This window comes from Pan paniscus, chromosome 7, assembly GCF_029289425.2.
Source record: "Pan paniscus chromosome 7, NHGRI_mPanPan1-v2.0_pri, whole genome shotgun sequence".
Classification (NCBI taxonomy): Eukaryota; Metazoa; Chordata; class Mammalia; order Primates; family Hominidae; genus Pan; species Pan paniscus.
In genome coordinates, this window is record NC_073256.2 from 58427984 (window position 1) to 58444241 (window position 16258).

At 43.1% G+C, this 16258-nt stretch overlaps 1 protein-coding gene across 1 annotated transcript in view; it reads left to right on the top strand.

Annotated features, from left to right (window-relative positions):
* Positions 1-16258, top strand: part of IDO2 (indoleamine 2,3-dioxygenase 2) — a 53574-nt gene that overhangs the window by 10461 nt on the left and 26855 nt on the right. Inside the window, exons 4-7 of the mRNA XM_055116032.2 lie at positions 5873-5992; positions 9463-9581; positions 12322-12336; positions 14669-14768. Of these exons, the coding sequence (XP_054972007.1) occupies positions 5873-5992; positions 9463-9581; positions 12322-12336; positions 14669-14768 (354 nt within the window). The remainder of the gene's footprint in view (positions 1-5872; positions 5993-9462; positions 9582-12321; positions 12337-14668; positions 14769-16258) is intronic.

Genomic DNA, 16258 nt, shown 5'->3' on the forward strand with positions numbered 1-16258 from the left:
GTTGGAGACATCAGTATGAAGTCATGTTTTGTTTAATATTTATAAATATATAAGAATGCATAATACTACTTACATATGCCTATATAATGAGTTATATGTATTTATATACACACACACACGTTTCCTAGATCTATCCACTGCAAGGATCTAGAATTAGTGACATCCCAGTAGCAATGAGCAAACCCACTGCCCAGATAAATATCCTTCTCCAATAACAGGAGCCTGGTCTTCTTGAAGAAATAGCTGATAATTTCCTTTCCTTAGGAAAGGAAAATGTAAGTATGTAAGAAATACTGTGAAACAATGAAATCAGTAAATTTATGGTAATTATAATCATTGATAATGTGACTGTGAAATAAGAAAATAATTTATAAAATATTATAATAGCATTCTAATGGTGCATTGTGTGTAGGTATATATTCTTGTGACCAAGTTGTGTTGAAATGATACAGCTAAACTCCATATTTCTTTTTAACAAAACTTGGGACATAGTGGAGTGAGAGTTGTAAAATGAAAATCATGGGTTTTCTTGTTTTTCGTTTTCTTCTTTTTTTTTTTTCTGAGATGGAGTCTCGCTCTGTCTCCTAGGCTGGGGTGTAGTGGCACAATCTCGGTTCACTGCAACCTCCACTTCCTGGGTTCAAGCGATTCTCCTGCCTCAGCCTCCCGAGTAGTTGGTATTACAGGTTCCTGCCACCACGCCCAGCTAATTTTTTATATTTTTGGTAGAGACTGGGTTTCACCAAAATCAGGCTGGTCTTGAATTCCTGACCTCAAGTGATCTACCTGCCTTGGCCTCTCAAAGTGTTGGGATTACAGGTGTGAGACACTGTGCCCAGCCAAAATAATGTTTGTATTGGTGTGCTATGCCAGATTATAAAACAAATGAACCAGAAAAATAATATACAGTTAACAGCAAAGTAAGATTTGTCCTATCAGTTTTCATGGCATGTTATAAAACCACAGAAATTCTGACCAGATGGCATCAGGGCAGCAATAAACAAGGGAACCAAAAACTTAATAGAGGACCTACATACAGACCCATGTGTGTATGGAATACATACTAAACATATGACAGGGTGAAACGTTGGGAACACGATGGTAAAAACATGAATAGTAATCCATACATAGAGTTGACACATAGCACAATGATTAACTGGCTCTGCTCTTTTCACCACAAACAAAAATAAATTCATTCAAGATGGATACAAACTTAAATGTCAAAATCAAAAATGTTTCATCTGTTGGAAGAAAATGTAGGAGAGTATCTTTATGTACTGGGATAAAGGAAGAATTTTCTAGGGCCCGGCACGGTGGCTCACGCCTGTAATCCCAGCACTTTGGGAGGCCGAGGTGGGTGGATCACCTGAGATCAGGAGTTTGAGATCATCCTGGCCAACATGGTGAAACCCCATCTCTACTGAAAATACACAAAATTGGCTGGGCACCGTGGCTCACACCTGAAATCCCAGTACTTTGGGAGGCCCATGTGGGCAGATCGATCACAAAGTCAAGAGATCGAGACCATCCTGGCCAATATGGTGAAAACTCATCTCTACTAAAAATACAAAAATTAGCTGGGCGTGGTGGCATGCACCTGTAGTCCCATCTACTTGGGAGGCTGAGGCAGGAGAATAGCTTGAACCCGGGAGGCAGAGGTTGCAGTGAACCGAGATTGCACGACGGCACTCCAGCCTGGTGACCTGGTGACTGAGCGAGACTCCGTCTAAAACAAAACAAAACAAAACAAAAACACAAAATTAGCTGGGTGTGGTGGCATGAGCCTGTAATCTCAGCTACTTGGGAGGCTGAGGCAGGAGAATCACTTGAACCCAGGAGGCAGAGGTTGCAGTGAGCCGAGATCGTGCCATCATGCCACTGCACTCCAGCCTGGGAAACAGAGAAAGACTCCGTCTCAAATAAAAAATAAAGATTTTTCTAATATGGCACAACAGTGGAGTTTTGTTTTTTGTTTTTTGTTTTGTGACGGAGTCTCACTCTGTCGCCCAGGATGGAGTGCATTGGCTTGATCTTGGCTCACTGAAAGCTCCACCTCCTGGGTTCACGCCATTCAACATTGGAGTATTTTTATGACATACTTGATATCCTTAAAACAGGACCTCTGTTCATCAAAACAGGCCAAAAGACAATGAAAAGCCAAGCTACAAACTGAGAGAAGATATTATCACGCATATAAATGAAAAGAAGATTTGTATCCTGAATATACAAAATCTTGTAAATTGATTGGAAAAACAACCAAATAAAAAACAATGTTCAACAGACATTTTGTGGAATAGAAGACACAAGTTCCCAATATATCATCTGAAAAATGCAAGCTATCATTAATAGTCAAGAAAATGAAAGTTAAAACCATAATGGGATAGCATTTTATAACCATACAACTGAAAAATGCTTAAAGTCTGGCATGAACAGGTATTGGTAGGAATATAAAACACCTGAATCTTTTATTCACTGTGGGTACAACCTCTCTCAAAAACTGCTTGTCATTATCTGGCAATGTTGAAAATATAAATCCTATTAAGAACTTCCTTCTTGTGTATATAAATACCTTAGAGCTTCCTAGGCCTGTGTACCCAGAAAGGTATGAAAGTATCGTTTATCATAGCAAAAAAACATAAAATAACTGTGAAAATAAATAAACTGCAGATGCATCCAGTAATGATGAATGTCAAAGCCATAATGGTGATGAGAAAAGGAAATCATAGAATATCCTGTATTCAGTATAATTCTATTATGTTAAGTTCAAAAGCATTCAAACTAAATAATCAATATATTTTGAGATGGTGTCTCACTTTGTCCTCCAGGATGGAGTGCAGTGGGACCATCCTGGCTCACTGAAACCTCCACCTCCCAGGTTCAGGCTATTCCCCTGCCTCTGCCTCCCAAGTAGCTGGGACTACAGGTGTGCACCACCACACCTGGCTAATTTTTGTATTTTTATAGAGATGGGATTTCACCATGTTGGCCGCTTGTCTCAAACTCCTGACCTCAAGTGATCTGCCTGTCTCAGCCTCCCAAAATGCTGAGATTACAGGTGTGAGTCACTGTGCCTGGCCAATAATATATTGTTCAGTGATCGTACATATATGAATTTTGAAGGATATATAAATAGTGAGGAAATAACAAATACAAAATTCAACAAATAGATACTCTCGAGGAGCAAGCAGGATATTACAATCAATGAGAGGTACACAGAGGGTTGCAAAAATTTTGGTCAAGTTCTATTTCTTAAGCTGAGTGATGAGTAAATAAGTGTTTACTTATGTCTACTCTTTAGGTTTTAAATAGATATTACATGTGTTTAATTTATATTCACGGTGTATAAATTCATGAAATGCTTCTAATAAATAGGAAGTTATAAGATGCATTTCAAAGTGTTCAGCAGAAAATAGTGCAAACATGTTGCCCTGAATCATGTTGCAGATTCTAAAGAAATGTTCACAATGGTTCTGAGAAGCTCCTCAAACTGCATTTTTGCTTTTAGAGGGAAAATCACATATTTGGCCCTCCCAAACTGAGGCCAGAGACTGTCAAAATGTTAGTTGAGTAGCATTAAGAAAAGCATTGAAGGTAGAGTACCTTTCCGTTGTTATGGAAACCCACAAATTAGTATTTCTGTTTTTAGTCCGATATTATTTTTATTAATTCATAGACTTTTAATACACCTGTCATCAGGGACAAATAATTTTGTGCTCATGTCCTCAAAGTCATTTACAATTCAGAACAAATTGACTTAGAAATAAAATGTGATTAATATTTTTTATTTATTTGTGAGAAAAGTATTGATGATTTTCTAATAGTGTATCTTTCAAATGTGTCTAGATATAATAAAAATAATTATATAACACTCAAAATAAATTATTAAACAACAATGAACTAAAAAAAATTTTAGAACATTTATATGAAAGATTAAGATCCATAATACAAAATGTATTCTATGAAATCAGTAAGATGAATGATTGATGGGGAAAGATGGGCAAATAATATAAGTAGTTAAGACAGTGAAAGATATTTGAATTGATGATAAACGGCAAAAATGCTCAATCTCAAGAGTAAAACAAAAATGCCAATGAAAACAATGAACTACCTGGTTTCGGCTAAGAGAGTGTCAATAAATTTAAAATGTACTTAATAAATAACTGCTGTTATAATGCTCACCTGGTTCCTGTTAAAAAGCAACATCTCAAGGCCGGGCATGAGTAAGCCTAGCACTTTGGGAGGCCAAGGCGGGAGGATTGTTCCAACCCAGAAGTTTGAGTTTGAGACTAACCTGGGCAACATAGTGAGACCCCCATCCCTACAAACAATTTTAAAATTAGCCAGATGCAGTGGCACATGCCTGTAGTCCCAGGTACTCAGGAGGCTGAGGCAGGAGGATTGCTTGAGCCCAGAAGTTCAAAGCTGCAGTGAGCTATGATTGCTGTACTGCACTCCAGCCAGGGTAACACAGCAAGATCCTGTCTCTAAAACAAAACAAAACGAAACAAAACAAGTAACATCTCAACAGTACTCCCTCCTTCCAGCTGTGCCTCCCCTGCAAGCCTAGGGCACATTCTAGTTGTGATTCTGAAAGCCAATTTTATTTTTATTTTTAATTTTTGTGGGCACATAGTCGGTGTATACATTTATGGGGTACATGAGATGTTTTGATACAGGCATGCAACATGTAATAATCACATCAGAGTAAACGGGGTGTTTGTCACCTCAAGCATTTATCCTTTCTTTGTGTTACAAACAATCCAATTACACTTTCAGTTATTTTTAAATGTACAATGTTATTGTAGCCTCCTGTTGTGCTATCAAACACCAGCTCTTATTCATTCTATCTAGCTGTATTTTAGAACCCTTGGGGATGGTGAATGAGAGCTCATTTTTGGGAGGAAGAAGTGCGCAGTCTGGCCATGGGGAGGACAGCAGGTGAAGGACCAGCCTGAGGATACCCCCAACCTCAACCCGGGCCTGCGCTGGAGGAGCCCCAGCTCTGCGCCCACGTGGCGGTGCCTGGAGATTAAAAGGACAACAAAAACACCCCCTGCCGCCCTCCTTTCTGGCGCTTCGGACCCGGGAGGGGACCACCCGGGAAGATCCAGATCAGTCTGTGTCTAGAGCTGGGGAGTGGGCTGGGGCGAGGGGAAGAGGCGAGCAGAGGGGATGCGCCTGGAAGCCGAATTCAGAGGCCGCTGCTGTCAGGCAGGGCAGCCCCGGGCAGCGCGGAGAAACTGCTGATACTTGTTTACCAAGTGTTGCTTTCAACCATGATGCTGCCTTTACGCGTCACAGTGATGCTGTGTCTTCCCCATTATGGCAACAGGGCTATAGGCATGGAGGGCGGGGGTGGAGGGGGTGTGAAAAGCCCCAGGCAGCGTCAGGGGTTGTGCTCCTGCTCCTGTTTGATAGAGAGAGGAACACCCACCGCACAGGGCTGTTGCAGGGTCAGCGATAGCAAGCAGGCCACAGTGTTTGGATAAGACAGGCTTGTAAAAGTTGCCATGCAAGACTCCTAGGAAATTAGTCCGTTCGGTCCTGGGAGTTAAGTATCCTACAACATTCCAGCCAAGCAGTGGCTTCAGGGATGGAGACGGGAGGCTGCCACAGCCATGGGGACAAACTGTGGGCTCGGGTGGGCGGTTAGGTTCTTCCTGAGCAAAGTCGTGTGGACCACCTCCTATACTGCAGGGTCCTGGGTCTGGGGATAAATGGGTGTGTGTGCGGGCTCTTTGTACCTTCATTAAAATATAACCCATTGCCTTCCACCCAAAGGTCCCTTCACATCCCAGGTCCCCGGCCCCCGTTCCCTCCCCTGTCCCCGTTCCCATCCCTCCTCTGACGGCATTTGGACTTTCATGAACAGATGCCCCTGCTGAGCTGCCAGTTCCTGAAGGGTCACCGGGAGCAGCGCCTGGCCCACCTGGTCCTGAGCTTCCTCACCATGGGTTATGTCTGGCAGGAAGGAGAGGCGCAGCCTGCAGAGGTGAGGGCCAGAGAGCAGCTTCTCCTGTTACCTGGCAGGTTACCTGCGCCTGGAGTAACGTGCTCCCTGCTTGGTGCTACCCTGTTTTCCTGGAAAATGGGTACTTTCTTCTTCTTGATGGGCATCAGTTTAAGCAATGATGAAGGGCTCATTTATTATTTATTATTATTTTTTTTTTTATTTTATTTTGAGCCAGTCTCACTCTGTCACTCAGGCTGGAGGGCAGTGGGGTGATCTTGGCTCACTGCAACCTCCCCTTCCAGGTTCAAGCAATTCTCCTGCCTCAGCCTTTCTTGTAGCTGGGACTACAGGCACCCACCACCACACCTGGCTAATTTTTGTATTTTTAGTAGAGATGGGTTTCACCATGTTGCCCAGGCTGGTCTTGAACTCTTGACCTCAGGTAATCTGCCTGCCTGGGCTTCCCAGAGTGCTGGGATTATAGGCGTGAGCCACTGCGTTCAGCCTGAAGGGCCATTAAATGAAGGATTTTTTAATTTTAATTTTTCTGACTAAGAGCTAATTTGTTTTTTAAACTGATAGCTATTTCTTCCTTTTATAAGCTTTTGAATGTTTGTTTGTTTGTTTTTTGGCACTCTCTTCCAAGAATGTTTGAAGAGCTGCATTTGAAGGCAGATTGCTTTTTTGCTTTAAAACAGGGTCGCACCATGTTGCCCAGGCTGGAGTGCTGTGGTGCAATCATAGCTCACTGCAGCCTCAACTCCTCCCAGGCTCAAGCGACCCTCCCACCTCAGCCTCCTGAGAAGCTGGGGCTACCAGCATGTACCGCCACACCCAGCTAATGTTAAAAATTTTTTGTAGAGATGAGGGTCTTGCTGTTTTGCCCAGGCTGATCTTAAACTCCTGGCCTCAAGTGATCCTCCTGCCTTTGCCTCCTGTGCTGGGATTACAGGCGTGAGCCACCATGCCGGGCCTGAAGACAGACTCTGAGAATTCATAAAAACCTCACAGCATTTTGTACTCTTATGTATATAAATTATCTAGGTTGCTCTTCATAATCCTGTAAAGTAACGAGAGCCATACCGGCTCATTTTACAACTGAAAAGCACAGACACTTATTTCCTTAATCAAGGTCAGACAGCAAATTAGTGGAAAAGCCAAGGCCAGAACCCAGGTCTTCTGATTTTACTAGTGCAGCCTTCTTTCCCCAGGGGACACATTGACATTTACAACACTCATCTTTATTTTTTTTTTAATACTGCTTTCTATCCAGCCAATTATTAGTCTGTCATTTAATAATTCATCCAAATCTCTTCTGAATCATTGCATAACTTTGTACAGTTTCCACCCACAGTGTCTTTTACTTTTATTTTTAGAAGTAACTGTTTTTAAAAGTTACTGTTATTTTTAAAAGTGTGCCTTCCCCAGAAATCAGGGAGTTACCCATGTCCTAGAACTCCACGGTGAAGAGAACAGCCTGTGCCCATTGTGTTTGCCTGATTGATCCTACCTCTTGTCTCTCGGGGAAACACAGGAGACTCAGGGAAGAGGAAAAGTGTAGAGTCATTGCAGCCTTGTTATTTGTCAGTGCATCTCTTTTCTTTTTCTTTTTCTTTTTCTTTTTTTGATACAGAGTTTCACTCTTGTCGCCCAGGCTAGAGTGCAGTGGCGTGATCTCGGCTCACTGCAACCTCGGCTTCCTGGGTCCAAGGGATTCTCCTGCCTCAGCCTCCTGAGTAGCTGGGATTACAGGCACCTGCCGCCATGGCCAGCTAATTTTTTTTGCATTTTTAGTAGAGATGGGTTTCACCATGTTGGCCAGGCTGATCTCGAACTCCTGACCTCAGGTGATCCACCCACCTGAGCCTCCCAAAATGCTGCGATTACAGGCATGGGCCCCAGCACCCGGCCAGTGTATTGCATTTTTTTTTTTTTTTTTTTTTTTCGAGACAGAGTCTCACTCTGTCACCCAGGCTGGAGTGCAGTGGCATGATCTTGGCTCACTGCAAGCTCCGCCTCCCAGGTTCACGCCAGTCTCCTATCTCAGCCTCCCAAGTAACTGGGACTACAGGCGCCCACCACAACGCCTGGCTAATTTTTATATTTTTAGTAGAGACGGGGTTTCACCATGTTAGCCAGGATGGTCTCGATCTCTTGACCTCGTGATCCGCCCGCCTTCGCCTCCCAAAGTGCTAGGATTACAGGCGTGAGCCACCGTGCCCGGCGTGCATTTTTAAAAGTGTGTCTGATGCTGAAAAGTTTGAAGTCTAGGCACGTCCCAGTGGGTCCTCTTTATACCATCCCCTCTGCAAACCATTATCCTAAATTGGAGTTTGGGGGAGAGAAGAGTGATAGTGGAAAGAAGTCTCTACCTCCCAGCTGTGCCCTGGTAGTTCCAGGGGACCGGGAGGCTCCCCACACCCACCACCCCGCCTCAGATCACCTTTCACTTTCTTTGTTTCTCCTCCCTTGACTTTTCAGCTCAGAAAGTACCTGGCTTTCCAATGCCTTCTGAGGAAAGTTTACCCGAGGTTCACATTGCAAGACTCATTAAAGCTCTTTATTGTTTTCCACCTGAGAAAAAATTCAAGGGAAAAATGAACGCAAAAGCAGGGCATTCTTAATGGATATTTTACCTTAAGGAGAAATGAAAATGGAGATGGAAGAGGGGGCACAAGGATGCGGTTTGAATCTAGACTTGTTCAGCCTTTACCTCCGATAGAGAACCTCATGCAGCTTTTCTGGACTTGTGGCTGATAAAGCGCCGTGGAGGGTTCCTTGGATAAAAAAGGTTGAAGGGGGTCTGTCCTGTGGTGGCTTACTTGAAGGTATTACTGGGTTTGACTTATGGAGTAAAAGACGGAGTCAGTTTCCCCACAGGCTGAGGCGGTCTGTCCTCATGCTTTTCTAGGGCACTGTGGTCTCCCAGGCTCATACCTAGGTGCACACACAGGTTTCTGCATCTAGCTTTGTATCTCTATGAGTCGGTCAATCAATAAATCTATCTATCATCTGTCTATCGATCTATCATCTATCTATCTAGCTAGCTATCATCTATCTATGTATCTATCATCTCTCTCTCTCTATATGTGTGTATATATGTGTATATACATATATATATATTTCTATCCATCCATCTACTTACCTATCTATCAAAATTTTTTTCCGTTGATAATCTTCTCGGGCCCCAGTTTATGTTTAATTGTTTTGGTAATGCCTTTCTTTGCACAGTCAGTTTACAGAGGTTATTTTATATTCTATATGTATGTGTGGTCCAGCGTTGTAATTTTCACATATATTGCACCGTGTACTCATAAGCAGTATTTCCACTGGGTCATTAACAGAAAGATATGTGTGCAGCATATGAATGTGCATCACTCAGGTAATTCAAGCTTGGTTCCCAGGTCATTTCTGTACCACAGGATTGCTGAAATAAAAGACAACCATGGTTATTTCCTCTGCTGCAAGCTTTCTAGAATATGCTATTTGTCTGGATTTATATCTGAAAGGTCCTGCCAAGGAATCTTGCCCTTCCATTTGTCGAAGTCTCCAGGAACTTGGGGCTCCCTCCTATCCTGGTCCACTCAGACTTGGTGCTGATGAACTGGACCAAAAAAGATCCAGACGGGTAAGGAAGGAAGAGAATGCTTTGAATTTCCATAACTTTCCCCCAGGAAACACCCAGGCTTTTTTTTATAATTAGGGAAGTTCATATTTATGGTCTGCCGTATGGTTCCAAAGAAGGGGTGAGCTTGACCAAAATTCAAATATCACAGGCCCCAGAAGTTTCCTCTTAATCCATTCTGAACACATTGGCTCAGACCATTTTGTCTTGTTTGTTTCCACATGACGTGTGAATTTCTCAACCTGACCTTCAAGCTCCTGCAAAATCAGCTTTTATTTGTTGTTTCTCTTCAAACTGTTTATTCCCTAAGATGCCCTCCATTCATATCAGGTTAAAACTAGTTGGCTTTGATAAGTAATCATTATATAATGATCAGAAGAGAATGATTATGGATGAATTCAGAGCAGATGCTCCAGGTGGGTTGGATTGAGAATTTGATTAATAATTCCATCTATTCCACCAAAGTCACATCATTCCTTTGACAGTTGGGCTGGGAATAGGGCCATTTGTCTACAGAAGGAATAGCATGAGATTTTAACAAACAAGAAATTCAACAAATAGATTTAGACAGATGATCTGAAATGTTAAATTTTCCTTTCACCTTAATTTTTGCAGCCAAATTTATTTCAGCTCTAGATGAAAGAGACAGCACTTTCTTTTGTGGCTGACTACAACAGCTGAAGATTCACTGAGGTTTGATATGAGGAAGAACTTCCTCAGCCATGGGATTGCCAGAGGCGATGATGGGAATCTACTTAAAAGGGTTACATATTTAGTAGACAGCCTAGATTTTAAGACTAATTTATGTGCCCCGGCCGGGCCCGGTGGCTCACCCCTGTAATCCCGGCACTTTGGGAGGCTGAGGCAGGTGAATCACCTGAGGTCAGGAGTTGAAGACCAGCCTGGACAACATGGTGAAACCCCGTCTCTACTAAAAATACAAAAAAATTAGCCTGGCATGGTGGCACATACCTGTAATGCCAGCTACTCGGGAGGCTGAGGCAGGAGAATTGCTTGAACGAAGGAAGTAGAGTTTGCAGTGAGTGAAATCATGCCATTGCACTCCAGCCTAGGTGACAAACTCTGTCTCAAAAGAAAAAAAAATTATGTGCCCCATTGGAAGAAGTGAGATTCGGCCATCTCATCTCTCTCGGGAGCTCTGAGCCCTGGAGTTTTATGTTTTCTGCAATTATGAATTGTGATCCTTGATTAATTATGCTTTAATAATAAAATGGGTGACTACTGAAAGCTGCTGAATCTGGGTAAGAATTTGGATGAAAAAAATAATAAATATATGTGCGTAATTTATTCTGTTCAAGGTACTGAATATTGAATAAGCTGGATTTATTACTCAAAGAGAAAGACAGAATAAGAGAAGGTTGAAGGGAAAAATGACTGTACTAGAATGGTAGTCAAAAATGCAACAACAGGCAGGTGCAGCGGCTCACGCCTATAATCCCAGCACATTGGGAGGCCCAGGTGGGCAGGTCACCTGAGATCAGGAGTTTGAGACCAGCGTGGCCAACATGGCCAAACCCCCTCTCTATTAAAAATACAAAAATTAGCCAGGTGTGGCAGTGGGTGCCTGCAATCCCAGCTACTCAGGAGGCTGAGGCAGGAGAATCACTTGAACCTGGGAGGCAGAGGTTGCAGTGAGCTGAGACTGCACCACTGCACTCCAGCCTGGGCGACAGAGTGAGATCCTATCTCAAAAACAAACAAAACAAAACAAAACAATAACAAAAAAGCTATTAATAATTTCCTAGGGAGTAAGAGTGAAGGGCTAGTTTAATTCCAGAGATGCGGACACAGTCCTGGGTCTCACCAGTTATTCTGCTTGGTAATTATCTTTTGAAGCCTTTTAATATGCCTAACACAGAGCTAAGTGCTATGAAGAAATGAAAGAAATAGAAGCAAAGTACTCCCCATGTGGTTAAATAACAAGACACTATGTGACAAATGTCAAAGAGTGACTCAAACAATATGTCCTTTAGAATTTCAGAGAAATGACATCAATGCAGGCTTTACAAGTCAGTAAAAATCTTGGTGATGAGGCAGAACTTGATGTAAGGCAAATCCTAAAAGTTGAGTAGGAATCAACTAGCTAGAATAAAATGTGGGGTTGTGGTAAATACAAAAATGTAAGATGAGTGAAATAACTTATTTATTTATTTATTTATTTTCAGAGACGGAGTCTCCCTCTGTCTCCCAGGCTGGAGTGCAGTGGCATGATCTCGGCTCACTGCAACCTCTGCCTCCTGGGTTTGAGCAATTCTCCTGCCTTAGCCTCCTGAGTAGCTGGGATTGCAGGCACCTACCACCACACCCGACTAATTTTTGTATTTTTAGAGAGATGGGGTTTTACCACGTTGGTCAGGCTGGTATCGAATCCTCGACCTCATAATCCACCTGCCTCAGCCTTCCAAAGTGCTAGGATTACAGGCATGAGCCACTGCGCCCAGCCTAATAATATATTAAGATGGCCACAGGCCAAATATTCTGGGGCTGGGATGTGAGTGGAAATGTCGCTCACCCTTTATCACATAGCACCCCATAGTCCAGCCACAACTTGCAGAATTCAAAGTAAGTGTGGATGTGTGTGTGTCTGCAGTGCCTTGCACACAAGTGTGCATGCCTGTGGACATGTGACCCTAGAAGTTATTAATATATCTGGTTTACAAACTGAATTGTTCTTTTATTTTTTTTCTCTCTTGGTGGTCATCAATAACTGAAATTGGGCTAGATTCCTGGAAATTGGGTAAGTTCTCAGAAGTCATTTACGCACTTTAGAATCCAGGCCAAATTTAAAATCTTACAATAAAACAAAGAACAAAGCATGCTAAATTATATGTATAGTATAATATCAACCATATAAAATGCATAAAAAATATACTAGAAGGAAATGTGCCTAAAATTCACAGTCTAAAAATTAACAGTGATTGCCTCTTCCTTGTATAGATAAGGGATTTTTTTTTACTGTATTTTCCAGTCTGTACATAATAAAACAAGTAATGTGCAATGCAAACAAAACAAAATGAAACTTTATCAAATTTCAGTAACTCTTTGAAGTTTAATTTTTTTTTTGAGACTGAGTCTTATTCTGTTGCCCAGGTTGGAGTGCAGTGGTGTGATCTCAGCTCACTGCAACCTCTGCCTCTGGGTTCAAGGGATTCTCCTGCCTCAGCCTCCCGAGTACCTGAGATTACAGGCACCCACAACCACACCTGGCTAATTTTTGTATTTTTAGTTGAGACAGCGTTTCACTATGTTGGCCAGGCAGGTCTTGAACTCCTGACCTCAGGTGATCCACCCGCCTTGGCCTCCCAAAGTGCTGGGATTGCAGGCGTGAGCCACTGCACCCAGTTGAAGTTTAATAGTGTGAAAAAAATATTTCTCATCTCACTATATCTTCTATGGGAGGCCAGATTGCAGATTGGCTACAGAAAAATCCCTTCAAAAGACCTTGTTATTACATAGACTGGAGCTCATGGGGCAGGTCTGGTCCACACATCCTTAGGCTCCGCTTCTCCTGGAAAACAAAAATAGCCTCTGATCCAGTGTTGCCTCTCCCATCACCAAACCTCAGCTTCTATCGCCAAACTCATCAAATAAGAGTGTCCAGTAGAAAAACTGGGCAGATGGGGGCACAGAAGGTGAAGACATCATTTCCCAAGCTAATGTTGCTGCTGGAACAATGTAAGTCTTGACTTTGTCTTGGTTTGGTTTGGTTTGACATTGGTTTGTTTTTCATCTTTGTCTCATGCTTAAAATATGAAGGGCAAATATGATCCATAGAGTTAAGGTTTTAGGTTTTGTAGATGTTTTACTCCATTTAAATGACAGCAGATCATTTAGAAATGATTCCTTTGTAACAGCCTTCCAGATCCCATTCGATTGTACAGCATTGAGACAGATAGATAGATAGATAGATAGATGGAATTTGGCCCTGTGTTCCCACCCATATCTCATGTCAAATTGTAACCCCCACATGTCAGGAGAGGGATCCAGTGGGAGGTGACAGGATCATGGAGTTGGATTTCCCCAATGCTATTCTCATGATAGTGAGTGAGTTCTCACAACATCTCATTATTATTATTATTATTATTATTATTGCAACAGAGTCTCACTCTATCACCCAGGCTGGAGTGCAGTGGCGTCATCTCGGCTCGCTGCAACCTCTTGCCTCAGTCTCTTGCGTAGCTGGGATTACAGGCATGCCCCGTCACGCCCAGCTAATTTTTGTATTTTTAGTAGAGACGGAGTTTCACCATGTTGGCCAGGCTGATCTCGAACTCCTGACCTCAGGTAATCTGCCTACCTCGCTCTCCCAAAGTGCTGGAATTACAGGCGTGAGCCACTGTGCCTGGCCAGTTCTCACAAGATCTGATGGTTTAAAAGTGTGGCACTTCCCCCACCTCCTGCCGCCATGTAAGATGCTTGCTTACCCTTCCACCATGATTGAAAAGTTTCATGAGGCCTCCTAGCCACGCTTCCTGGTAAGCCTAAGGATCTCTGAGTCAATTACACCTCGTTTCTTTATAAATTACCCAGTCTCAGGTAGTTCTTTATAGCAGTGTAAGAACGAACTAATACACATATAAACGGATTAGAGGCAGCACTGGCCTGAGTTGTGAAACTCTTCCCAGCCTGGTCCTGCGATTAGCTGGCTATATGACCTTGGACAAGCTGCTTTGCTTCTCTGGACCATGGTTTCATACCTGCAAAAAAAAGAGCATGGACTTAGCTGTTGCTTGGGTCTCTCTAGCCCTGTGGAGAATCAGCTACATCTCTTACTAGGAACTTCTCATTCAGCCAGTTATTCCACTGCGGAGATGGTCCAGGACCATCAGAGCCATGCTAGACATTGGGAGGCTGCCTGTCAGGTGAACATGAAATTGAACTTATCTCTTCTCTTTCCTCCCTGAATGTTGCTGAAGGTAGATGCCCATCCTCAGGGCTGTCTTATGGAGAGGAAAAAGTTGTGCAGTGATTCCACCCTGCAGTTATCTAACTCGGCAGGGACCTCTGGGCAGTGAGTACTCACGGTACAGTCTCCACACCTCTAATCATGTGCTCCTCTCCTTCCCAAGGAACCTGGAGACCATCATCTCATTTCCTGGGGGAGAGAGCCTGCATGGTTTTATACTGGTGACTGCTTTGGTGGAGAAAGCAGCAGTGCCTGGGATAAAGGTATCTTCTCACTTGATAGCACCTTTTCTTTTTAAATGAGCTTGAGCTTTACTTCCCACTCAGTGCCTTTCCTGCAGTGGATTTCTCAATACGAATGAATATAGACCTTGTCCTGCTTAGTTCAAGTCTGAGAGAAGAGATCTAAGCTCTAGGCCACCATATTTGCTCCCTTTTCTCAATTCCTATAAAACTTGGAATGGACCTTTTGTCCATTCAACAAACAGGCATTGGTTTGGGCAATGGGAAATTAGATCGAACAAGACAGACATTTTCCCAGCCCTGACAGCAGCTTATGATGGATACAGTGGATGAAGATGGATTAACGTGGATTACAGGTGTGAGCCACTGCACCAGGCCTCAAACTGGAAATTCTTCAGGAGTCAGACAGGTACCAGGAAGGCTGGATAGAAGACAAAAGACAGTGATGCAGCCTGTGATCAACTACAGCGTTAATGCCTTGCCTAAAAATATTTCAGTTAGATTTCTGCCTTCGCTCTGTCACTCAGGCCAGAGTGCAATGGCGTGGTTTTAGCTCACTGCAATCTCCACCTCCCAGGTTCAAGCGATTCTCCTCCCTCAGCCTCCTAAGTAGTGCACGCCACCATGCCTGGCTAATTTTTGTATTTTTAGTAGAGACAGGGTTTCACCATGTTGGTCAGGCTGGCCTCGAACTCCTGACCTAGTGATCCGCTTGCCTCAGCCTCCCAAAGTGCTGGGATTACAGGTGTGAGCCACCCTGCCCAGCCAACACTACCTCCTTTGATAAGCATATGTTGAGCACCTACTGGTCCTCAATAGGGTGACCCATTGCTGGTATATTATAGCGCTTTCTTTCTCTCTCAGTAGTTAAACTCCATGGTTACTTTAGTTCTCATCCATGTGTTTAGTCCATTAGAAGATACAGAGTCAAATATCAGCCTTCCAAGTGTAGTTCAGATGAAGTAGAGACTCAAGGAAGACAAGGAAGTCTTCCCAGCAGAGGGGATTCTAGAGCTGGGGGCTCTGTAGAATCTCTCTGTGTATTAGTCCATTTTCACACTGTTATAAACATACTACCTGAGACTGGGTAATTTATAAAGGAAAGAAGTTTAATTGACTCATAGTTCTGCATGGATGGGGAGGCCTCAGGAAACTTACAACCATGGAGGAAAGTGAAGGGGAAGCAAGAACCTCTTCACGAGGCAGCAGGAGAGAGAGAGAGCAAAGCGGGGAGCTGCCAAACACTTTTATACAATCAGATTTTGTGAAAACTCTCCCTCATATCATGAGAACAGTATGGGAGAGCCCACCCCCATAATTCAATCACCTCCCACCAGGTCCTTCCATCAGCCTGTGGGGATTACCATCCAAGATGAGATTTGGGTGGGGACACAGATTTCAACACAGATTTAAATCTGACTTTATATGAGAGCTTCGGAGCAAAGATGCAGTAGAACTGATCATAACATGTGACAAATCCGAGAGAAGAAGAGTAAAATAATAGTACTCAG